Source organism: Peromyscus maniculatus, chromosome 4 (genome assembly GCF_049852395.1).
Source record: "Peromyscus maniculatus bairdii isolate BWxNUB_F1_BW_parent chromosome 4, HU_Pman_BW_mat_3.1, whole genome shotgun sequence".
NCBI classification, from domain to species: domain Eukaryota; kingdom Metazoa; phylum Chordata; class Mammalia; order Rodentia; family Cricetidae; genus Peromyscus; species Peromyscus maniculatus.
The window spans coordinates 78,197,557-78,222,258 of record NC_134855.1 but is presented as its reverse complement, the minus strand read 5'-3'; the positions used below and the strand labels follow the sequence as shown (position 1 = coordinate 78,222,258).

General features: G+C 48.1%; 1 protein-coding gene across 5 annotated transcripts in view; it reads left to right on the top strand.

Annotated features, from left to right (window-relative positions):
• The window catches only part of Ldlrad3 (low density lipoprotein receptor class A domain containing 3), a 242,004-nt gene that overhangs the window by 131,159 nt on the left and 86,143 nt on the right, over positions 1–24,702 (top strand). For 3 of the 5 annotated variants that reach the window (XM_076570142.1, XM_076570140.1, XM_042275802.2), the window contains one exon: positions 187–321. In XM_076570142.1, the coding sequence (XP_076426257.1) occupies positions 187–321 (135 nt within the window). The remainder of the gene's footprint in view (positions 1–186; positions 322–24,702) is intronic. The other 2 variants (XM_076570143.1, XM_076570141.1) reach the window with 1 other exon arrangement.

Sequence of the window (24,702 nt, the reverse complement as noted above, 5' to 3'; positions counted from 1 at the left end):
GACCTGGAGAGGGGTTTAGAAGGGGACAGAATAAAGCTTATCTTGTCCAGGTCATAGGCTGGCCAGTCTCTGGGATGGACTATGCATATAACCTGACCCTGCCGCTTCTCTGACTAGAGAAGTCTCCTGGGTCCTCAGGGGGATAAGCTGGGCTCCCTGGTGATCCACTGTGTTCTCTCCCCACAGCAGCAAACCCACTGCTCTGCTCCACCGCCCGCTACCACTGCAGGAATGGCCTGTGCATTGACAAGAGCTTCATCTGCGATGGACAGAATAACTGTCAAGACAACAGTGACGAGGAGAGCTGCGAGAGTTCCCTAGGTAGGTGCTGCTCTTCCCGCCCCCCGCCCCCCACCCAAGGCGACTGGACACAGGAGTCAGGTGTGGGAGGGAAGCAGCCACATCCTCTTCCTAAGAGCAGCTGTGGTGACTTTTGTACTCGCCGTCATCCTGAGTGTTGCATAGTCTTGATGACATTGTGCCTGCCGTCTTGACTTTGGTATCCTTCATATGTTGATCACTGTATATGTGTTTCTTCTATGGTCGTCCTTGGTTGTATTACATGCCCACTGAATTGCTTTTCTGTGGTTTTCCGTGTTGTAGTGTTGTTGAGAGTCATGTGAGTCATTTCCCTCCATCCCTCTTGAGGATGAATTCTGCAGAATGAGATGCCTGCACCAGTCATGACCACATTTCTCCACACAGCTGGCTGAAATTTTCTCTTTGGTTTTGCTGCTGTGCCTGTCAGTTCTACCCTGACAGCTCAGTCACATTCATGGCTGCTCTGGTTTTTGCTTTTTTTCTTCTCATTTTCGTTAACTTAGTAGTCATGAAATGATCGCCTCCCCAAACGCTGCCATCCATCTGTGTGTCTGATTGTGAGGAGCACTGGCGCCCCCAGCGCCCCCTGGCCTTTGCTCACCGCTTGGTTCCCTCTTGTGTGAATTGCGCGTGCATAGAAACGCTCTTGACTTGGGAGTTTTTGTGGAAACTGAAGGCTGCAGCTGAAAGCTGGGAGAGGAAGGACACTGAAGGATAATGTCCCTCCTTCCTGTCAAGACTCACGTTATCTCGTTCAGTGAACATATCCTTCCTTCCTTCCTTCCTTCCTTCCTTCCTTCCTTCCTTCCTTCCTTCCTTCCTTCCTTCCTTCCTTCCTTCCTTCCTTCCTTCCTTCCTCCCTCCCTCCCTCCCTCCCTCCCTCCCTCCCTCCCTCGTCCTCCCTTGACTGCTCATTCTCTCTCTCTCTGTCCCTCCCTCCCTCCCTCCCTCCCTCCCTCCCTCCCTCCCTCCCTCCCTCCCTCCCTCTCATACTAAGGTTGTCCTCAGAACTCAGTGCATACCCAAGAGTGACCTGGAACCTTCCTCCTCGCGGCCCTGGTTCTGGGAGTACAGGCATAAGCCACTCACTGTACCTGGTTTTTCTTGGTGCTGGGGCTGCAACCCTAGGCAAATATTCTACCAACTGAACTGCATCCCCAGCTCCCAACACGTGTTCTTCAGCAGTGACAACAAAGTACAAAGCTTTTTAAGTGTGCATCTATTTTAAGATATTCTGAAGAACAAGTGTTTCTAATGTTACAGATTGGTTCTATTTGTATGTGATCTCTCCTTCTTTCCATTAATAGTGTCATGTGACTACAATTCACCCAGATTGTTGCTTGTTGGTGGAGCTTATTTGTTTGTCCGTGTTCTCCGGAGTGGTCATGTTTGTAGACATAATAAAACTACAAGATAAGCAAGAGGTTTAACTGCTTGTAATATGTTTGGAGGTGGACATAGGTAGGGGAAAGTTCCTGGAGGACAAATACAGGTTATTTTCAAGGTCCTAGCTTTTTATTTTGGTTGCTGTTTATTATGTCATTATAAGTGCATGAATGAGTGAGCAAATGAGCCATCCTCACATCACCAGTAGGATGTGGACCGAGCAGGAATTAGGACCTCTAAAGTCCGTAGGACTGAGGGCCATAGAGAAGGGAAAATGTGCAGCGTCCGAACAAGCCTTGCCAGCATCTGCAGAAGGACTCAGTGGGGCGAGTGGTGGGAGAAGTGGAAGGTTCTTCTGTGGAAAGCTTACTGCTTGGGTGTGTTCTTCATCGGTGCTACAGTAAGAATAAGTGAGCAGCCGGCTGCCGCCGCAGCCACTGCCATGTGTGGGCACTCCTGGAATGCAGGCGCCGGGGCCCCACTGCAGAACGACCCAGTCAAGTTGTGTTTTAATACCGTGCTGGGTGGTTCTAGTGCCCGAGTCTGAGAGCAACTGCTCTGACCTAGCCCTAACCTCAGAGAGAGTTTGAGCTCACCATTTACCTAAGAAATTTTAAATTACTGTGTGTGGCTATCCTTCACAAAGTCAAATTTTTATAAAGGAAAACATATGTGAGTTAGAGCCAGTCTTAAATGCCAATGAGGAGTGGCAATCACAGAGTTAATTAAATACCCTGAGAGGTGTGGAGGATATTTTCTTATTTTCTTGTGAAGATCTTTCTTTCTTTCTCTCTTTCTTTCTTTCTTTCTTTCTTTCTTTCTTTCTTTCTTTCTTTCTTTCTTTCTTTCTTTCTTTCTTTCTTTCTCTCTCTCTCTCTCTCTCTCTCTCTCTCTCTCTCTCTCTTTCAAAAGATTTATTTATTTATTATGTATACAGTGTTCTGTCTGCATGTATTCTGCACACCAGAAGAGGGTACCAGATCTCACTACAGATGGTTGTGAGCCACCGTGTGGTTGCTGGGAATTGAACTTGGGACCTCTGGAAGAGCAGTCAGTGCTCTTAACTTCTGAGCCATCTCTCCAGCCCGTGAAGACTGTTTCTTGCCTAGTATCTGGTGTTCTTATGTACCTTACTCTCACTTGTGCTTGAGTGTTTTGTGAAAAGGACTTCAGATCAAAGCTTTGAGTGAGGGATACTGATTTGTTTGGGCCATTGTTTTGCGTTCTACTGGGTGGTCATGTTCGAAACACCCCTTCTCCAGTTTGCTGTGCTGTTTTGCTGACTGAGGTATTGTTTATCGCTCAGAGGGATGGCTGGTGACCCCTTGGCTATCTGGCTGAAGTTAGTGCTGTTTAATTCCGCTTCCTTTTTTCTCTTTCACTGCCATAGACACAGAGATTTGAGAAATAGTTGGTGGTGCACCCAAGCTTTGCCTTTGGCTTCGGACATGATGGCTGTTGTGGTTCGTTTTGATTGTCAGTCTGCCGTGGTGGATTCTGTCCCTCTGGGACTGTGAGCCAAAACAAACCTTTCTCTCTTAAGTAGCTTTGGTCAGAGCATTTTGTCATAGCAGTGGAGAAGTGACTAAGACACCCTGCCTCCCCCAGGACATGTGTGAAGTCACTCAGTATCAAATTAAAGACTTTGAACCATGTTGGTACAATCCCCCCCCTACTCCCCCCAAAAAAAACATACAGGAGAAGAAAAAGGAAAAAGGGTTGGTGACAGACAAATACACAGTGACCTGACTTTTGAGGGACACTGCACATAGAGCTGTCTTCCCTTCTAAGTCACTACCTAAATGACATCAGGGGATGAGTAACACCTCCATGTGAGGTGACCATTGTGCTGGGAATCTTTCCTAGCTACCAAGATGTGGAAGGTGTGTCCCTTTTGCCTTTCTAATCCCAGGCGTCCTAACTAGTAGCCCAGTGCCTCACCCATAATGGGGTCCATAAGTGTTGACAAATGAGGAAAAAAATCTCTGTGTGCTTACCTGTGCTTATCTTGCACTCTGTGGTATCACACCGTGTCTTTGTTTCAGTGTGTGAATGAAAGTACCCACAGTTTATTAAAGTAATGAGAAGTACTGGTGTCATGTGTTCAGTAGGAAAGTTTCTGCCATTCTCTCTTAAGGAGTGTGTCCCAAAGTAAGTACAAGATATGAGGAAGTCTTAGAGGTGAATCCCATTGGCCAGCTTGTGTTTCTACATCCCTCCTGAGGTGTCTCTCTCCCTGCATCAAATGACAGTGTAGTATTCAAGGGTCCAATTTGTAGCCTCTAAATGTGAACTGCTTGCTAACCCTGCTGCATGCCTAATGGATACCAGTCCTGTGAGAAAGTCTGCCCTGTACTGGGCTGTTGAGAGACAGGGCTGCATGCAGTGTCTTCCTAAAGCATCTCAAAGGCTTCTTCACTGGACAGAATGTACACTCATGCCTCATGGGATTCTCAGCGCTTTCAGTGTGCCGGGTACTCAGCTCAGCGCCTCTACATGTGAGCTCACCCCCTGGGCTCCCTAGCCTTTGACAAGTTCTTTGCTTTCAGTTGATGTGAGAAAAGAAAGAGAGGTCTCACAGTGTTTATTTGGAAGAAGTGAATATAACTGGCTTCAAGGCAAGGACATGAGTTGTTCAGAATGCTTTCCTCCTAATCTGAGTAGGTGGAAATCAGCCTCCATCCATTGTGGATCCTCTCCGAAACCGTCAACGCAGTCTGCTAGGCCCTGGGACCCAGGGGAGACTAGGGGAGTGTGTTGAAGCATGCTGTGTGTGATGCGTTAGAGACTTTGTGGTGGGCTCAGAGTTTGTCAGGGCTTCACTGATCTGCAACATCACCTGCAGAAAATCCTATTCTGAAGGATAGCGTTGGGACAGCCTCACTGTGGCTGTGCTATGCTTTGGAACTAGGATGCTGTGTATCTTAGATGTAGCAGCTGCCATGCATATGGTGGTGAACACCATTCTGATGACCTTGACAATGCTACCAGAATGTAGCTTTGGTGTCTACTGATGGCACTTCCTGACACTCATGCTTGTGTGTAATCCCACCTTTTTGTAAATGATCTGGATTGTTTGGCTAGTTCCTTCTCTCTTTCTCTGTCTCCTCCCTCTCTCTTGTTCTCTCTCCTTCCCTCCCTCCCTCCCTCCCTCCCTCCCTCCCTCCCTCCCTCCTCTCTTCTCTCTACTCTCTCTCTCTCCCCCCCTTTGAAAAAATGCTTAAAGTTTACTATCTTAACTTTTGAAAAGTACTTTAACTTTTTAAAGTTCAGTGGCAGAAATTATTTTTCCGTTATGAAACCAATTGCTAGGACTTTTACATCTTGAAATTCTGAACGTATTTAAGAAACAAAGGAAAAAAAATGTTCTCTACTCCAGCCCATAACCCTGGTAACCACTTTTCTACTCTCGGCCTTGATTAACTTGGTAGTTTCAGGTGTTTGTATAAGTAGAATCACATGACATTTGTCCTTTTTGTGACCGCTTAGTTCATTTAGCATGTCATCAAGGTTCATCTATTTTATAGCATGGATGACTGTTCCCTTCCTTTTAAAGGCCGAATAGTGCTCCTTTTCATTGATAGACCACATTTGATTTCTCTGTCGGTAGACACTTGGGACCCTCCCACCGTTTGACTCGTGTGAATGATGCTGTGTGAATGGATGTACAAATTAGAACCTGCCTTTAACAAGAGAAGTGCAGCAAACGTGGCGGGGTTCCATTCCCAGGCTTAGGTCGTGAGTTCCCTTCCCTCTTCCTCGGCCTTGCTTTCTCCAATGAAAGCCTTTTCCATGGTGTCCGCCGCAATGCAGAGGCTCCTGTGGCAGGTTGCTGAGGGAGGACTCTAGCCTAAAGCCAGCGAGGAACTGAGGTCTCCCAGCAGTTGAGCTCAGAAGTGAGGCTGGAGGGGGAGCCTCCCTGGAGAAACCTCAGTTGTAGCCTTGCAGGGGACCCCAAGGTGTTAGATACCTTGCACACGGAGTGCCTCTCAAGGGGACTCTTGTGATTAGTGTTCTAGTCCCAGGTCTTGGTGATCAGCCAGGTTTTGGAAGGGGACCACGCAGGACTTTATAGGAACAGCCCATGCTGGAATTCACGCTTGGCCTCAGGGACCTTTGTCTACATCCTCCTTAGGTTGTCCTGCTCTGTTCTCACAACCCCACCCTCACCCCAGCGGCCTGAGCTCTTGCCCCCTCCTGGATGAAGAGCTAAAGACTACTTAGGCCAAGTGCATACGCAAGCAAGTAGGGATCCGAGATGTGAACTTGAGTAGAGACTTGCTCCTCACCCTGCCCACCCCCCCCACCCCCCCTCACCCCGTCACCTCTACCTTGTGGTACTCTAGAACTCCAGGAAACAGTCTAGCTCCAGGTGCAGTGAGCTAAAAGGGGAAGGGGAACTGTGAAATGGGAATGTTCCTCCTCTTGGTGCTCATGTGTCTGCTCAGTAAAGGAGTACCTCGCTGCTGGACTCCCCCTATAGCATTTTTGAGGTGAGTTCTGCCTAGGGAGCCACCCCAGCAGGGAGTTAGTGGGTGAGTTTCGCACCTGGCAGAGCATCTTTATTTTCTTGCTGTGCCCTGGTGATAAGGCTTCAGGAGAATGGAAGGCTGTTTGAGGCTTGGCACCTCACCAGAAGCCAGCAATGACAGCTTGGTGCTGTTTCTTCTGCACGGGTAGTGTGTGTGTGTGCGTGTGTGCACGTGTGGGTGTGTGGTGTGTACATGCATGCATCAGGGAAGGTGAGAGAGAGGGGGAGAGAGAGGGAGAGAGAGAGAGAGAGGAGAGAGAGAGAGAGAGAGAGAGAGAGAGAGAGAGAGAGAGAGAGAGAGAGAGAGAGAGAGAGAGCGCTTGGAGCTTGGAGCTTGGAGCTTGGAGCTTGGAATTTAAGTGTTAGCATTTCGCAACTTGGACATTTCTCTCAGTAGATATGTGATCAGGTTCCCGGCCTGTGAGCATACTGGGGTCTTGCTCTCTTGTTGAATTATGGCTTTTTCTCCTTAAAATTAATTTTTCAAAATCCAGACCCTGCCTGCAGTTCCATGGAATATGGCCATATTTAAGAATAGGATCATTGAAGATATAATTAGTTAGGATGAGGTGCCATTAGGGTAGGGTGGGTCTCTGATATGACTAGTGTCCTTATAGTAAGGAATTTAGGTGTCAGACACACACAGGGAGAACATTGTGGGACACACAAGCAGAAGAGGAGGATGCTTGCAGCAGAGATGGCCAAGAGACCAGAAGCCAGGAGAAGGACATGGAGCAGACTGTCCTCACAGCCTTCAGAAGGAGCTCCTTCCCCAGGACCTTAATTTTGGATGTCTAGTTTCCCACATTGTGCCACAGTAGATTTCTACTGTTGAGCGCCTCACCCACAAGTCAGTGCTACCATTACGGCAGTCCTACCCGGCTACTGCAGTCTCCAAGAAGTGGCCTCTCACTAAAGCACAGCCACGCCCTTTATGGGACACCAGAACTAGTAACGGATGTGAAGGGCTGGAGAGTCATCAAAGTGGACAGACCAAGTAACATGACCCAAGGGAGACAGGGGAAGGCCTGGGGCTACTGAGAAGAACCCTCTGGGGAGAGAGCTGGTCTGCCTCTGTGGAAGGTGGTAGGACCATGATGGGTTTGAAGGATACCTCTCAACCTGTATTTCAAGAGACTTGTTTCCTATACCTGTGCCACCCTTAGCTCCCTAGCTCCCTAGCTCTGTCCCCAAGTGGCTCTGGAACTGGAGTTGGTAGAGGTGGAACCTCCGCACACAGTCACTCCCCCCTTGTTTTCTTACCCCCTCTAGGCCTATTCTAGTTTCTTTTCTGTTACTGTAATAAGCACAACTTAGCAGAAGAAAGGGTTTATTTCATTTCATCTTATACTTCCAAGTCCCATCTTTGAGGGAAACCGGGACAGGATCCCAAAGCAGAAACCATGGAGGCATGCTGCTTGCTGGTTCCCTCTCTGGCTTGTTCTCTGGCTCATGCTTACCTAGCTTTCTTATATAGCCTAGGATCTCGTGCCTAAGGATGGTGCCACCCACAGTGGTCTGAGCCCTCCTGTATCAGTGAACAATTAAGACAGTCCCCACAGACCTGTTCACAGGCCACTATAATCTAGATGATTCCCCAACCAAAGCTTTCCACTGAGATAAGTGTGGGCTCTGTCAAGTTGACAATGCCTCGGTCAATCTGTCTTTGTGGTGCCCTGACACATTACTGGAGCCTGTGCTTATAGGGAAGATGTTTATGGCTAGTTGATAGAACCAAGGAGAAAGTGTCTTGGTGGCATCTGGTCACCATATCCAGCTACCACTGCTAACTCTGGATTCTGTGCTTATTACAAACATTTGTGGTTCATGGAAAGAATTGATACTTAGCTAATGCTGAACTTCAGAACGTGGTCTTCTCCACTGTGTAGTGGATTGGATTACCATTCTCGGTTCTTGGCTCTCTGAGACCCTTTTCACTGTACTGGCAGAATGAATGGCCAAAGAAAATGCCTCTGCTCATGAGTCCCAGGCTGCCTTTGACCAGTAGAATGTTGGCTGACATAAGGAGACCCAAGGCATGCAGTGTGCTTACTAAGGTGCAGGGTTTCTGTGCTGGCTGGTCTTATGTCAACTTGACACAAGCTAGAGTCACCTGAAAGGAAGGAACCTCAATTGAGAAAATGCTTCCATAAGATCCATCTGTGAGGCATTTTCTTAATTAGTGACTGGTGGGGGAGGGTTCAACCCATTGTGAGTGATGCCATGCCTGGGCTGGTGGTCCTGGATTTTATTTATTTATTTTTAAAAAAAAGCAGGCTGAACAAGCCATGAGGAGCAAGTCAGAAGCAGCACCCCTCCATGGCCTCTGCATCAGCTCCTACCTCTGGGTTCCTGCCCTGCTTGAGTTCCTGCCCTGATTTCTTTTGGTGATGAACAGTGATGTGGAAATGTAAGCCGAATAAACCCTCTCCTCCCAACTTGCTTTTTGGTCATGGTGTTTCATGGCAGCAATAGAAACTCTAAGACAGTTCTTGCATTTCAGTGGTCTCCAGACTACTAGAACCTCACCCCAAAATAAAAACAGAGAAATAGTTGTGTGGGCCTGAGGCAGGCCAGAGTGTCTTAAGGTGGAAGTGTGTGGGCCTGAGGCAGGCCAGAGTGTCTCAAGGTGGAAGTGTGTGGGCCTGAGGCAGGCCAGAGTGTCACACTGGTGGCAGTGTGTGGACCTGAGGCTTTTCACTTCATGGCAGCAGGAAACAGAAGGATGACAGAACAGAGCTAAGTTATACCTTTCACAGGCATGCTACTGGAGGCACACGTTCCCCAATTAACCCCCACCTACACCCTCACCTCCACCTGTACCCTCACCCCCACCTGCACTCCCACCCCCACCTGCACCCCCACCCCCACATGCACCCCCACCCCCACATGCACCCCCACCTGCACCCCCACCCCCACCTGCACCCCCACCCCCACCTGCACCCCCACCCCCACCTGCACTCCCACCCCTACCTGCACCCCCACCCCCACATGCACCCCCACATGCACCCCACCTGCACCCCCACCCCCACCTGCACCCCCACCCCCACATGCACCCTCACCCCCACCTGCACCCCCACCCCCACCTGCACCCTCACCTGCACCCTACCCCCACCTGCACCCCCACCCCCACCCACATCCCCACCTGCACCTCCACCTGCACCCTCACCCCCACCTGCACCCCCACCCCCACCAGCACCCCCACCCCCACCTGCACCCTCACCCCCACCAGCACCCCCACCTCCACCTGCACCCTCACCCCACCTGCACTCCCACAGTCTCACTGTTCAACCTGATTAGCTTAGGTCTCTCATGATCTAGTCATCTCTGGAAATGCCCCCACAGGCGTGCCCAGTGGTATGCTGTGGGAACTCTCACTGTCCCTCAGTCCCGTCAGATTGGTAATCAAGATTTAACCATCACATGAAGGTGTTAACAGTGAGACTAGTTGAGCCACTGTTTTTAGGGAGGAAGTAAAATCAGAATCAACAAGGCACAGCGACAAAGTGGACGAGGGCATCAAGAAGGAAGGTGGCCTGTGCGGGCCACTGCAGGGACAGTAGTTGGGTGGACTGGAGGCTCTGAGGAACCGGCCAGTTGTGCTTGCTTTCTGCTTTGCGGCCTCAAGCCCCACACCAGCCCGCATCATTGAGAGGAAGAAGCATGTATGGTTTGGAAGACCTTTGCTGTCTGTCACTAAACACATCCAAGCGACTGGGCCACTAAAGATAATTACTAGACATGTAGGAGAGAGCTTGGGATGGGGGAGCTGCTCATTTTAGCCTAGTTCTTCTAAGTAGGGATGGCAAAGAGATTGCTACGAAGAAAAATCTAGGTTAATAGATGACCCAGAGTGTCCCACAACCTGGGATTTGATGGGTGGATATTGTTTGTCCTAAGACTGTGGCTATCCAGTGATGTCAAGAACTTCCTTTGAGGGGTCCTGAGGAAAAGTCATCCCTTAAAGATTTCACTCAGCTTTAGTTGGACGAAGACTGCTGGAGGTCCATTTAGCAAGAGGAATAAAAAAGCCGGTTTTTTTTCCCCCTTCTGCTTTTAATTTAAGAATTTGAAATCCCAGCTGGGCTGGGAAAGACAGAAAATGCTGACTTCATTGGAAGAAACAGAAGGAGGCTGGGAGCGGCTGATTGCCGCTTTTCTGTACCCGTGGGCTTTTCTTCGTGGTAATTGAGTGTTTGCATCCGAATCGTCCTTCCCTTTAACCACTGCAGCAGGAGTTTGAAGATTTCTGAAACACCCCTCATTTGGAAGCAAATCAGACCGCTTCTGCACTCATGGCAGTAATTGCTTCCTGGTCTCTTACCCACGGTGATAATCTGCTGAGCTGCTGCCGACGTCTCCCCATGCCTGTCTTGCACAAGCTCTGGCTTCTCTCCTTCTGGTCCCTGGGGAACGGGAGAGGCTAACCAGACATTTGCAGAGCGTGCCTTGTCTGAGTGGAAGGACCACGTTTCAGGGAAGTGGGGTCACCTGTTCAATTGACTGCTTTTCTCTCTTTCTGAGTCTGCTCTGCTGGTTCTCAACAGCCCAGGGCAGCTGTGTAACTGGAGGATGCAGGAACACCTCCATCCATAGACTGATTGTGACCCTCCACTTGCTGACTCCATCAACACTCTCCTCTGTTGACCCTTCCTAGACTCATTCCTACATCACTATTTGCATTGTCTGAGACCGACCAGCCCCTCCCAGCACTGGAGGAAATTCAAAGCCAGATCAGATCAAAGTTGCTCACAGTTTTGCAATGGAGAAACATAATCCTCTCCTGATAATTACCCTAAATAGTGATAAATGTTGTAACAGGGAATGAACCGACCTCTGGGAAAGCAGCAGGCAGGCATAGGATGATAGGATTTTTTGGCAGGGTATGGTGAAACTTCTGAGAAATGAAATCTTTGCCCAGTCAGGATAAATAAAAGTGAATACAGATACATGTGTGGGGCTGGGCCTCTATACAAATGGAAGAATATATCCAGAGACAGAACTTATGTGGCTGAGGACATGGCTCCGTGTGTAAGAACTCTTGGTCTACAACCATGGAAACCCAAGTCTGAATCCCAGCACTCACATAAAAAGCCTGGCATGGCTGCCAGTGAGACAGTCTGCCCTCATCAGGCTCCAACAGGTGCCCCAACAGGTGCTCCAACAGTTCCTGTTTCCCAGACATCAGACCAGAAGCCAGAAGGGGGGCGACCAGGTAGTCTTGAAGGCAATGACCAAGAGGTTGCACACACACTTTTGGTGACCTGAACTTAGTCACGTGATCACACCTAAGCTGCAAGGGAAGCAGGAAAATCTTTCCTTTCTCACAGTGCCTAGCCCAAACTCAGGAATTCATATCAGGAAAAGGATAAATACTGGAAATTATTTAATCCCAGAATCTGCTGCACACCTTTTTAACTTGAACCAATAGTTCAAAGATTAGTTTGGGGAAACAACGTGTCCACAGATTTTTGGGACAGGTATTGCTGCTCTGACTGGCATCAATCCATTTAGCCTGAGAGACAACGCTGATGCAGTTTTCCCTCTGAGGGTTCCCACAAGCCACCTGGGCCAGCGCTGGAGTACTCTGCAGTGCCAGCAGGCTGCACGCCTGGCAGCGCCCTGGACTCGCCCTATGATGCTGACCCCTTTCAGCCACCCCAGATGTCAAGTCGAAGGTGTTTCCCATATTTGTTTCTTCCTCCATAAGCTAATTTGTTCTAAAGCTGTGGTGACCCTTGGAGAACCATGCTTTTATCTTGGTTTTGGAACGGGACCAAGATTTTAGTTCATCTTCAGATGACAGAAACCTGACTCTGGTTGTGCCTTTTTTTTTTTTTCAAAGAGGTCAGCTGGCCCCCAATTTAGGTCAATTTGCATCTGAAGGAATTCTCCAAGGACAGATACTTTGTCCTCCTTAGCTGATCTGTCAGACTGCTCTTCCCCAAGTGGCTCAGAACCTTTTATAGATTTTCCCTCAACCTCACTCTGGTGTGCCAATGCCTGCCTGTTTCTCTTGAGGAACACGCTGTGGTTTGGGAGGAAGTGACTGGAGTGCATCCTTCTTCCCAGTGCAAGCGCCCACCTCATCGATGGTCCCCTCCCTTCTGTCTCTATTACAACCTCAGTCTGGCCCTCTTAAAGTGAGGTCACAAATCCTTTGGCACCTCTCCCTTTGGGAGTTGGAGCTGTGTCCCCTTTCCCAGAAACTGGCTCAGCTTTTGTGACACAGCAAAGTATGTTGTGCTGAGACTCACGACACCCAGTCACAGGATACAGGAGGCCACAGGGCTTCTTGTCTGGACTTTCATCAGGCTTCTGTTGTCATATAAAGATGGTAGACAAGGCTGCTGTGTGGTAAGGAAGCCCAAGGCAATCTTCGCAAAGCGTCCACAAGAGTTGCATGAAGAGAGAGATGCTTTTGGGGCCACTGGCACTTCAGCCTGCTGCCAGTTCAGCTTCAACCACACTAGTCTGTCTGTCTGTCTGTCTGTCAGTCTGTCACAAAGCTTGAGGCTCCAAACAGTGAATGGACTTCACTCTCCAGAATTTTAAACCACAGAACCTGTGAGAGTTTACATGTCATTGTTAGAAGCCCTTCAGTGTGAGATTGCTCAGTTGTACAGAAGTAGGTCATTAGAACCACACTCCATCAGAAAGCTATGTCCCTAGACCACGGATATCTCTGCCTGGGCCGGGGAATGGGTCAGAACCCATCCCTACCATTTTGCTTTCTCCACCGACCACCCCTCCCTCGTTTCCTGTTGGCTTCCTCAGATCCTTGCATTACTGAGCTCTTTCCTAGAGGCTGGACGCCTAGGCCAGGAAGGCTGCCCTCAGATCCTGCCCTGTCTCGTCTCGCAAAGCTCTTCTGGCCACATTCCCTAAGTGATGCCCCACTCCTCCACATGGTGTTTTTGACAGGAGCTGAGCCATGATGTCTAACTCATTCTTTGTTGGCATGAGATGGAAGCGGGAATGAGGTTTATTCTTCGTGCCAGCCCTGCACTAGGCAGGGAAGATGCCCCCATTGAAGTTCCTCAACCAGTCTGACCCTCTTCAGCACAAGACAACTATTGCCTGCCTCCAGGGCTGCTGAGAGGAAATGTGAGAGAAGTCTGCAGGCGGCTTAGCAGGCACTACTAAGCATGGGTGTCATTCCCGTGAGCCACCAGGCCTCCTGTGTAACCAAGTGCCATTGAGCTCCAGCCTTAATGATCTTTGTAGAAACACCAAATTCAAAACAAGCTGCTGAGGTCACAGAGGACTCTGCCCTGGATGGGTGACAAAACCTTCTTCCATCCTGCTTCCCAGCAAGGATCCTGGGTCAGGCTTGGTTCCATCTGGCATCTTGCCTCATGGCCTTATAAAAGTGGAAATGACAGTGGAACATTCTAGGGTGTGAACACCCAGATGCAGCTAGAGATGGAACACAGTGGCATGGGGGTGGGGTGGGGTGGGGTGGTAGACTGGTGTGGCAATTCCTCCAGATGTGTCCTGTGTCGCTTATGATACCAGGTGCATCTCAAGTTAACTTTTGTCCACTCAGCAAACCTTATTGGGAGTTTGGCTTTTGGACCCATCACTGAACGGGAGAGGCGCCTCCCTTCATCATGTGCCTGTCTTGGTGGCTACCTGTTTGAAAGCCTCGTGTAAATCTTGATTAGTTTGGAGGAAGTTTCTTTATTCAGGAGGAGAAGATTTTGATTTGACAGTAATATTTTAGGTAAAAGCTGTCAGGATCTAGAAGAAAAAGGAATGAGGGAAAAATCTCTAGAATCTTGATCCATTCCAGACAATCACACTCTGAGACACGTGAAAGCGACACGTCACCTCAGGCTAATTTATGGCGTGTTTTCTATTAGAATTGCAAAGTCCTCGCAGTTGGGAGGTGTTAAAATATGACTTCACATCATATTAAATACATACTATATTTAAACTGGGATGTGAACTGAAACTCGAAGCCAGCTAGACTAATTTGCTGAATTCTGAACTAATCCTGGTTCCGCCTTTGACATCTTTTTGCTTCCGCAGTTCCCTTGCTGGATTTCATTAAAGTGTTCAAATCGGAACCGGACCATGCGTTTTTGAAATTACTCAAGCATTCAGCACTCCTATAGATCTGAGACCTAATGGAGAGAAGCCATGGTGGCCCGTGACTGAGTTCTGCCATGGTGGTCGTGCTTCAGTCAAGGGGAGTGTTAGCTAACTTCCTACCCCTGTGACTGACATCTGAAGGGAGGAGAGATTTATCTTGACTCATTGTCTCAGAGAGTTCAGTCCATGATCCCTTGGCCTCTTTCAGGTGGGCAGACCATCGAGGCAGTGGGTAGCTGTGGCCAAGGAGAGCTGTTGATCTCTTAGTGGACTGAAAGCAGAGGAAAAGGAAGAGTCCAGGCCAAGGACACACTGTCACAGTGACTATTTGTCCTCCACCAAGGCCCACATCCTAATAGTTCCGGCCATTATGAATCCTTCTTGGATGAATTCTTTCATCAGGTCAAGATCCCTCATGACTCAATAGATTCTGGAGTCGCCTTCCTAGATGCTTCTGGAGCTGTGCTTCCCTCATGTCCTATGGGATGCCAATCTAGACAAGTTGGCAGTGTAGATGACTCATCCCAAGGGCACTTTCTGGTATAAGCAGAAATGCCCTTGACTGTAGTTGGCGTTTTTTTTTTTTTACTCTTTGGGGACCCACCACCCAGCTCCCAAATAAATACACAGAGACTTATTCTTACTTAGGAATGCCCGGCCTTAGCATGGCTTGTTTCTAGCCAGCTTTTCTAACTTAAATTATCCTGTTTCTCTTTAACTGCATTTTGCCTCTGGGCTTTTTACCTTTCTTTGTTCTATATATCTTTCTTTCTTATTCTGTGGCTGGCTAGGTGGCTGGGTGGCTGGCCCCTGGTGTCCTCCTCTCCTTCTCCTTTTCTCATTCCTAGTTCTTCTCTTTCTTCTTCAGCCAAGATTTCTCCTCCTATTTATTCTCTCTGCCTGGCAGCCCTGCCTATCCCTCTTCTGCCCAGCTATTGGCCCTTCAGCTCTTTATTAGACCCATCCGGTATTTTAGGGTGGCAAAGTAACACAGCTTTACCGAGTTAAACAAATGCAACATAAAAGAATGCAACACATCTTTGCATCATTAAACAAAAATCCCTCAACATAAACGAATTAACACATCTTATTATTCCGCAACACTTGACAGTGGTATTTTCTTCTCTATTGAACTTGCAGTTCTTGATCTTCCAGCCAAATTCTTATGTTTCTACAAGATATTTGTGTCCTTTTGGAAAAGACTTGAAAGGTGGAAATGGGTGTGCTCAGAGTTTCTTGAGACAGCATTTGTTAAGGAAAAGGGTAGCATGGTCAGTTCTCAGGAGTGTTTGGTACCTGAGAGTAAGTTAGCTGGAAACAACTTAGGACGGGGGAGGGGCAGGACAGTCACATGGCAGTTCTGCTGGTGAGTTTTTAACTACTGTGTTAGGGCTGGAGAGTGACTGGCATTTGTTGAATGGGGCCAGGAAAATAATTATGACTTTATTTCTATGTTGTGTAGTGTTTGCGACTTCTACTTATCTGTCCTGGCTTCGGTTTTATGTCAGCTGGACACAAGTTAGACTCATCCAAAAGGAGGGAACCCCAATTGACGGAATCCTCCATAAGATCTGGCTGTAAAGCATTTTCTTAATCAGTGATTGGTGGAGGGCCCAGCCCATTGTGGGTGATGCCATCCCTGGCCTGGTGGTTCTGAATTCTATAAGAAAGCAGGCTGAGCAAGGAATGGGGGAGCAAGCTAGTAAGCAGCACCCCTCCATGGCCTGTGCATCATCTTCTGCCTCCAGGTTCCTGTGTTATTTGAGTTCCTGTACTGACTTCCTTTGAGGATGAGCAGTAGTAATATGGAAGTGTAAGCCAAATAAACCCTTTCCTCCCCAACTTGCTTTTTGGTCATGGTGTTTTGTCACAGCAATAGAAACCCTAACTAGGACACTGTTGCAGTGTTGGCAAGTTTCAGCTAATCTGCAGTATGCATCACTTTATTTTTTATTGCCAAGTAATACTCCATCATGTGGACAGTCCACTTTTGTCCATTTCTTTCAGTCATTAACTTGTTCTGCTTTTCAAGCTGTTGAGCCAATGCTGTTGTGAACACAGGTGTACGGCTTTTGCATGGGGATTATAGGTGTTCATTTCTCTCAGGAATAACCCTAGGAGTAGAATTTCTGGACCATGTAGAAAAATGTGTATTCTGAATGATTACCAACCAAAGTGTCTATATCATCTCCTAGCAGCAGTGCATCGAGGTCCTGATTTCTCCGTGTCCTCACCTTCGGATATGATTACCTGGAGACTTTGGTTGCATGCTCATTCAGCCAACCTTGTGTTGTAAAATGGCATCTCACTGGTCTCGGTTTGTTTTCCTGGTGGCTGGTGTTGAGGAGTTGATCGTTCTCTAGTGTGCTTCTCGGTCGTTGGTATGCTTTATATCTTTTTTATTTAGACAGGCTCTCATGTGGCAGACTCTGGCCTTGAACTAGCTATGTGCTCAGGTTTACTTTGAACTCTTGATCTTCCTGCCTCTAGTTCTCAAGTGCTGGAATATAGACTTGTGCCACCTAGTTTCTTTTGAGAAATGTCTATTCAGTCTTTGGCCCAATTTTATATTATTTACCTTTTTATTGTTGAAGTCCAAGTAAGTCTTTTATCAAATATATGACTTAAAAACGTTTCCTTTTGTCCTTTTGTTGTATCACTTTCTTAACAGTTATCACTTGCAGTAGAAAAATTTAAATTTTGATAAATCCAGTTCATAAGTTTTTCTTTTGTTGCTTGTACTTTTGGTACCTAATCCAATCCTAATCCAAGGTGCTGAAGACTTACAGCTCTGTATTTTTTTAAGACTTTATCATTTTACTCAGACCAATAGCGTATGTTTTCTTTCACAGTCTAGATTTTGAAAAGTGTCTAAGACAAAAGAGTAGACAGTGGACCCTCAGGTTGTCCACCACTGTCCTGTGGAGAGCTAATGGCTGTCTCCTTTCCTGGGACAGTCACACGTGCCGCCCAGAAGGCAGTGTTAGGTGGGCGGTGGGGATAATCATTGGAAACCATTGTGTGTACCGTGTTCTGAGTACTTCCCTTCACCGAAAATTCCCAGCGCCTCATGAGACAGTTACTGTTATTCACATTTACCATGAAGAAAATTAAGCCAAGACATGTTTGTTATTGGTAATCCATTTTGAGTTTATCAGCTTACAGGCAAAGGGGATGGAGTTGAATCCAGATGTCCAGCTTAGGCGCTACCTATGCTGCGAGATAATGAGTCTAAACTCCCAGCAGGGACCTGAATGTTTGGCCCCCACCTCACTTTCAAAGGTTGAAATCTTAACCTCTGTGATGTTAATATTGATTGTCTATTTGACAGGACCTGGAATCACCTGGGAGACAAGCCTTCTAGGCACACCTGTGATGCATTATTTAGATTAGGTTAGCCTCTGAGCATGCCTGTGAGAGGGTGTCTTGATTACATAGTTGAGAAGACCTATCCTAAATGAGGGCATCTCCATTCCCTAGGCTTGACCTGAATTAATGGAGGAAGAGAGGTGAATACAAGCATTCACTGTTCTCTATTTGCTCACTGTTGGCTCAGCCTAACCAGCTGCATCACGTTCCTGCCACGAGAACTTCCCGTTATGATGGATTGTATCCGCAAACTAGGAGCCAAAAGAAACCCTTTGTTCCTTAAATTGCTTTCATCTGAGTATTTTATCAAAGCAGTGAGACAAGTAGCTAATATACCCAAATATTATATTAGGAGGTAGATCTTTGGAAGTGATTATACCATGGGAGTGGGCCCTTGTGAATAAGATTAGTATCCTTATAAAAGAGGCCCGAGGCCCTTTTCATCTTGTGGTCATATGACAAGGACGTGCCATTGGTGAACTAGGAGATGAACTAGGAGGTCTTCACCAGGGGTCTGCCAGAGCCTTCATGTTGTGCGTCCCAGTCTCCAGAGCTGTGAAAAATGAGTCCTCATTGTTTATAAACCATACAGTTTATGCTGTTTTTTTCTGGCCACCTCGCCTAGCACATGGGCTGCCTAATTCGCTGCCCTCTCCATAGTGCCCTGCATGAAGCTGGCACTTGATAACCCTTCATTGAATACAGAATTGGATGAGATGAACATTGACTAAAGGCGCAATCCAGACAGAACAGCAGCAGCCAAGGGGAGGGAGGATTGATTTATGGGAGAAAATTAGAGGAATGAAATCCATAGATAGAGTTTGCCTAAGTGAGAATGATGACGGCAGCCAGGGGCTCCGGGGAGAGGAATTGCTTAACATGGGAGCAGAGAGCAGGAGCAAGCGGTGGGGGAAGCCGCACCAAGGCTGGAATATAAATGGAGGCTCACAAGCTTGGGCTCCTGCCTGACTGTACAGTTGGAAAATGAACTTCTACATATAGACCTGTAGGACAGAGGACGTCTTCCCCAGCCTGAAACGGTGTAGCTGCAAAGCCCCCCGGGGCTTGTTTTCCTCTGCTGTATGGTTTGGTATGTTTAGTAAACTACTATTCTTTTAAAAAAAAAAAAGGGGGGTGGTGGTGGTAGGACCCTGAAGTCAAAAGAAGGGATATGGGCAGCAGTAGATACTGAAAGTAAAGAGAATTTGGTGAGGTCTCAGAGGTGGTTTACACTATTTATCCAAGAAGGGACAGCTTCTGTTTACACTTGGAGCGTTCATATCTAAAGCCTCCCTCATAGTGTTGAGAACAGATAGCCGCCTCCTCTTCAAGACTGAACAGGGCAGAAAAGAGCAGAAGTCATGACACCATCTCCCTCCAAACCTTACCTTCTGCCACTTGTAGCCCATCAGAGAGGAAAGGTTCGTGGACGCCACCGAGCCCTCGCCAGGCCCCACCATGAGCATTTCATACGTACTGTAAGCCTCTAAGGAACCCGTTCTTATCACTAAGACCCCTCTATTTATAGAGGACAAAAATGATCGTTAGGGACATGATGAGACCTGTGTAAAGCTGTTAGACAAATGGCAGAGCCAGGACTAAAACCTTCCTCTATGACTCACCCAAGCTCCCAGCTACTGCTGTGCAAGGTACCAGCCCTGCACACCAGCATCTCGCAGCCTGGTCTGGGTGGGAAGGGCACAAACAGACAAGGACAGGCAAGGCTGTGTTGAAAGCAAGGGTTGGGGTCTTGCAGTGTGCAGAATCCACCTGGAGTTAGAGAGCAGCTGTCAGGGCAATGGCTCTCATTATTGTGGTTGGCGAATGGAAAGGCCTCACACTATTGCTGTGTTCACAACCAATGGACAAACAGTCCTATACTTCAATCTCCCTCTAAAAACATGAGCTAGACTGCCCCGTCTTTCATTAGGACTCTCTGTGGAAAGAAGGATAAAGGAGCCTGACCTGGCCATTGGGAATGTTCTGTAACATATCATTGCGGCCATCCATTGCAGTGTGGTTGCTGCTGCTTTTGACTATTGTTATTAAACAAGAAGCATCTTAGACGCAGGTGGCCCAGCCCAGCCAGAGGCACCCATAACCTAGTGAGAGATGGATGGACAAACATTTCCTGTCCAGCTGCTAGCCTGCTTTCCCACCCACCCCACCCCATAGCAGGTGGGCAGACAATACATACGCAGCACACACCACTTGGTGCATACTTTCCCTTTCTGTTTACTTTTTTTTTTAGTAAGGGTGGGGCCGCTGGGGATGGAACTCGGGGCCTTGCACAAAGCAGGCTAGGGGTCTACACCTCGGACTCGTAGTCCCAGTGGGTGTTTTGTAGTGTGCTGTGTCTGCCTGTTGAACCCAGTCTGTAGCTGGGCTTCTCTCTGCTGAAGTGGCTCCGGTCTGTAAGCCGGGCTCAGCTTCGGCCCACTTCCATTGTTTCCACTTCGTATCTATCACTCTCCATCTTTGGGAGTGACAGGTATGTGTGCACAGTGGCTCAAGAATAGTTTAGTTTCTGTTCCTACCGTATTCCACTGACCCCTTGAAAAGCTGCAGGGTGGCATGGCCAAGCTTGGGGCACAGGGTAGGGTGAGGAGTTGGAAGTAATTTGTAGCAGAATTGGGGGGTGGAGGAGCTTTATTGGGAAACACTGATCCATCACTCAGTTGTTATACTACCTTCTAGGAGACCAGCCAGGTTGAGGCCCTGTTCTGTCCAGATACCTGACTGAGGGAGAGTCTGTGCCAGCCAGCCAGCCTTCCCAGGCTGCTGAGGCTCTGGCTCAATCGGGCATTGCCTTGTATCCGGCCTGCCTATAACTCACTATTTACATACTATAAAATAATGCTTAACTCTAAATTACCTCAGCCAGAGCCTCAAGTGAGGCTAGCTAGACCTTCACAGATGAAAGCAGACTAAATACAGTGGGGCGGGAGGAAGACAGCCACAAATAAAATGTCACGGAATGCCTAATGATAGAAGGTTATGCGGCAGCCTGCGTAATTGGGCCCAGTGGCTAATGGCAGCAGCTGCCAGGGTAAGCTGGTCTCCAGTTCTCTTTATGTGTTTATCTGCTGCCTGTCACCGTAATGGCCACAAGCAGTATTGATCACAGATTAATTTTGCCTCATTCCTTCTGTTTCTTGGCTCTCCCCTTACCAGTCTCACCCCCCCCCATCAAATAGGCAGCTGGATGAATGTGTGGGGAAGCCTGGAGTGGGGTGGGGACAGTCTATCTACCAGGTAGCGCAGAAGCGAGCTCTTGCTGAGAGCCCGACACAGTCTGAGGTCCGTAACTAAATTATCTAATATGACGACCTTGTGAGTTGAGTGTCACTATTGCTGTTGTACAGACGAGGCCCAGAGAGGTTTAGTAACCTGATGGAAGCCACCCAGGTTGGGACAGCAGTGACTGTTACTTACTAGGCTCTGCAAGGTGGTGTTTTGAGATTTCAGTACACGTTATGGAGTTTGCACTTTTTTTAAAATTTATTTTGTGGCATTTGTGTATATATGTATATGTATGTTGATGTGCATTAATGTGGAGAAGAGAAGGTGGCCATGAAATTCTTTGCTCAAGAACACCATCCACCTTTGGTCTGGAGTTGACCTCTTAGGCCAGCCTGGCCAGTGAGCCCCAAGAGTCCTCCCGTCTTACCTTCGTATTTCTGGCATTGTAGACATGCACCAACACACCCAGCTTTTTCATGTGGGTCTGGGAGGCTGGAGTTAGGGCCTTGCTCTTGCAAAGCTAGCCACTCCCTGGCCCCGTGTCTGTACTCTTTACTGAGAACTACGCAGTGCCCTCTAGGTTCACTGCCCAGTGGTCTTCCGCCACATCTGACCCCCACAGCTTCCAGCCTGAAAATCTCCTGTTTCTTAGACATTCCAGCCTCTTGCCATAGGATCCTCCGGATACTCTTACCCCTGCCCTGCTCGCCCGGGCCACACAGACTGTCCTCCGTCACCCTGAACCTTCTGCAGGCACAGCTGTGGACCTCCTTGTTTTCGTTACTTGTATGTCCCAGACCCCGAGACAAAGGCAGCAGAGAGCTCAGTGAATGGGCTGCTGGAGCAACTGCCTGTGCTCAGATCCCAGCTCTGCTGCTTATGTTGACTGTGGGACCATAGGCAGGAGACTTCCTCTTTCTGTCCTCCGTTCCCCATCTGTAAAATAGAGATAAGCGCAAGGTTGCTAAGCAGTGAATTAACTAATACATGAAAGTACTCTCTGCACAGTGTGACACACGGCGAGCCCTGAGCAGATGGTAATTGCTATTACTGTCATCGTTAATAAGATTATTATTGTTAGCCCAGACTGGGTAGTCACTGACTATGGAAGAGGCAGACAAATCAACTTCTGTAAAAGGGGAAACAGTCTTCAGCTAGCCAATGGGGAGTGTGTAAGCTGTGCACCCAGCACCCTGCTCAGTGTGAGGCCACTCCTTCTGGTGATACAGCAAGGACAGGGCTGTCACCTCTTCCTGGCTCTGCTATGTGAAGTAAGCAGGTGTGGGAAGCTGCTTTTTGTGTCCACCTCTAGGGGCTTAGAGAGGTGTGCTGGGGGTAGAGGATGGTGTTTACCTACTAGGCAAGTGATCCCCAGCCTCATAGACCCTGTGGCTAGTGACTCCATGATCCTGTCTTCTTCAGTAGTCCCCAGTTAGTCTATGACAGAAAGCCACTTCTTGTTTGAAGCAGATGGAGATGCCATAGCTTATGTTATGACCAACCAGAGACAAGCAAGGTCACTTTAGAGTACTGTGGAACCCAGTCAGTGTGCCCTGGGGTCACACCACAACACCTCTCCTTGGCCTCACACACAGGATCATGTGGAACCTAGCCCTCCCTCTGCTCTCCAGAACCTTACAGGTTCTCTAGGAAACCCCGTCCTCCACCTCTGGCCACCTTCCCCCCTTGCTCCTGTCCTGCTGGCCTCGAGCAGGAGCTTTGACACCATGTTACTGAGAGGTGGAGATCTGCTCCTAGGCCCCCACTGGCCCTGTCTACCCTGCTTCCTGTTCCTAAATCAAGCTCTGCCGACAGAGCTGCTCTATAACCCAGTGGAGCCACACGATGTAGTCCCACTGGGCTGATCTCTCATTGAAGACAAGTTCTAAGAAGGATCCCACCAGCCAGTGTCATCCCAGTGTCTCCCATTGTGTCCCAGTGGGGGGTAGGAGATGGACACTGGTCTCCAGAGAAGCTGGCTGTGGGCTGTGTTAAACTTGGGCATCAAAGTCTGACACTTGGGTCATCTAGCCAGTGTTGCATGAATCTTAGAAGGTCTTATTAATAAAAACAAACCCAGGGCCTGGTATTGGGGTGAATGCTGGAAGGTCAGAGAAGCAGAACAAGCCACAGCCACTTCACCTCGCCAATTCCTCAGCCGATCCTGTTTCCTTAGACTGGAAGCCTCTGAGTCCTCATCCAAATGGATCTCAGCTAAACTGTGCTGCTCAAAGCCTAAAAGCTTAACCAACCTAGTTCCTGGTTTTCACTCCTTATATACCTTTCTGCTTTCTGCCATCACTTTCTGGGTTTAAAGGCGTCATCACCATGCCTGGCTGTTTCCAGTGTGACTTTAAACTCACAGAGATGGATCTCTGCCTCCCAAGTGATAGGATTAAAGGCGTGTGTGCCACCATTTTCTGGCCTCTATATCTAGTGGCTGTTCTGTTCTCTGACCCCAGATAAGTTTATTAGGGTGCACAATATTTTGGGGAACACAATATCACCACAAGCCAGACTTTGCACAGGTGTGGTGATGAGATGCTGGGGATGGGCCCTCGGTTGCCATTTGAGTTTCTTCAGTCTCTATAACTCCAGTGTTCTAGGTAGTCTGTGACATGTGCATGGCTTTCATTTCCTTTTTCACTTCTACTGAAAAGAAGAAAGAACTCTGTAGTCACAGTCCACCAAGGGCCCACAAATCAGGACAATGGGGCCGAGGATGGCTGAGATCGTCTGGGCACTTGTGATTATTTCACAGGTAGACCCTCTGCTCTGGCAGTGTGTCCTGGGAGCTTCCCTCTGCAAACAGAATTGTATGGGGCCAGCCAGAGAGAATCCACCGGCATGTAGATGGTGGCCATCCCTGGAGTGAGTGCTGGAGAAATTACATCTGAGTTTATTCCATAATACAGAGCGGAGTGCTTCTGTGTTTTAAAAGAAAGGTATGAATTAAAGATAAAGGCCAGGCTTGGAGCTGTAGCCCAGCTGGTAGAGTGCTTTCAGAGCATGCACAAAGCCTGGGTTTTGCACCAGCGGGCACAAACCAAGCCCACAACTGTGAACCCAACACCCAGAGGATGGAGGCAGGAGGGTCAGAAATTCAAGGTCATCCTCTGCTACATAGTGAGGACAAGGTTGGCCTGGTTACATGATACCCTAGCTCAAAAAAACCAAAAATGAATAGAGGCCATATTCCTGAACATTTGGTATTCTGATCTGAACAGAGAAGACACGAACAGCCATTAGGAGCTAAATATATAGGTCTTAAGGAATATCTTTATTTTATGATTTATTTGTATTCATTAAACATTAATAAGGCTGCAAGCTTGCCTATGGATTTGGGATGGTTGAGCGGAGGTTTGAAAGACGGTCAGTTGTGAATAATTTATTATGAAAATCACAGAAAATAAAATAGCACTGGGGAGGAAGAGGTTTTGCACTGATATGTTTGAAATTATACAATACATGTTGTTAATCCTCAGAGAGTTCCTTTCATCTCTCTGTGCCTTACTTTCCCCATTTTTACAGGGAAAGTGAACTAGCTTTGGCTATTGTGAGGATGAAAGGCTTAGCAATCTTGAATTCAGGAACAAGGCTAGAACACAGCAATTATGCCATAAATGCTGGCAATCTCCGAGTTTGCTTTGCGATGTTTAGGACATGCACTGTGGCCTCCTGTGGGAAGCAGCAGCAGCAGCATGAAGATAATGGATTGGTGGAGGTGCCTCGACTTCTTAGCGCATCTCAGTCAC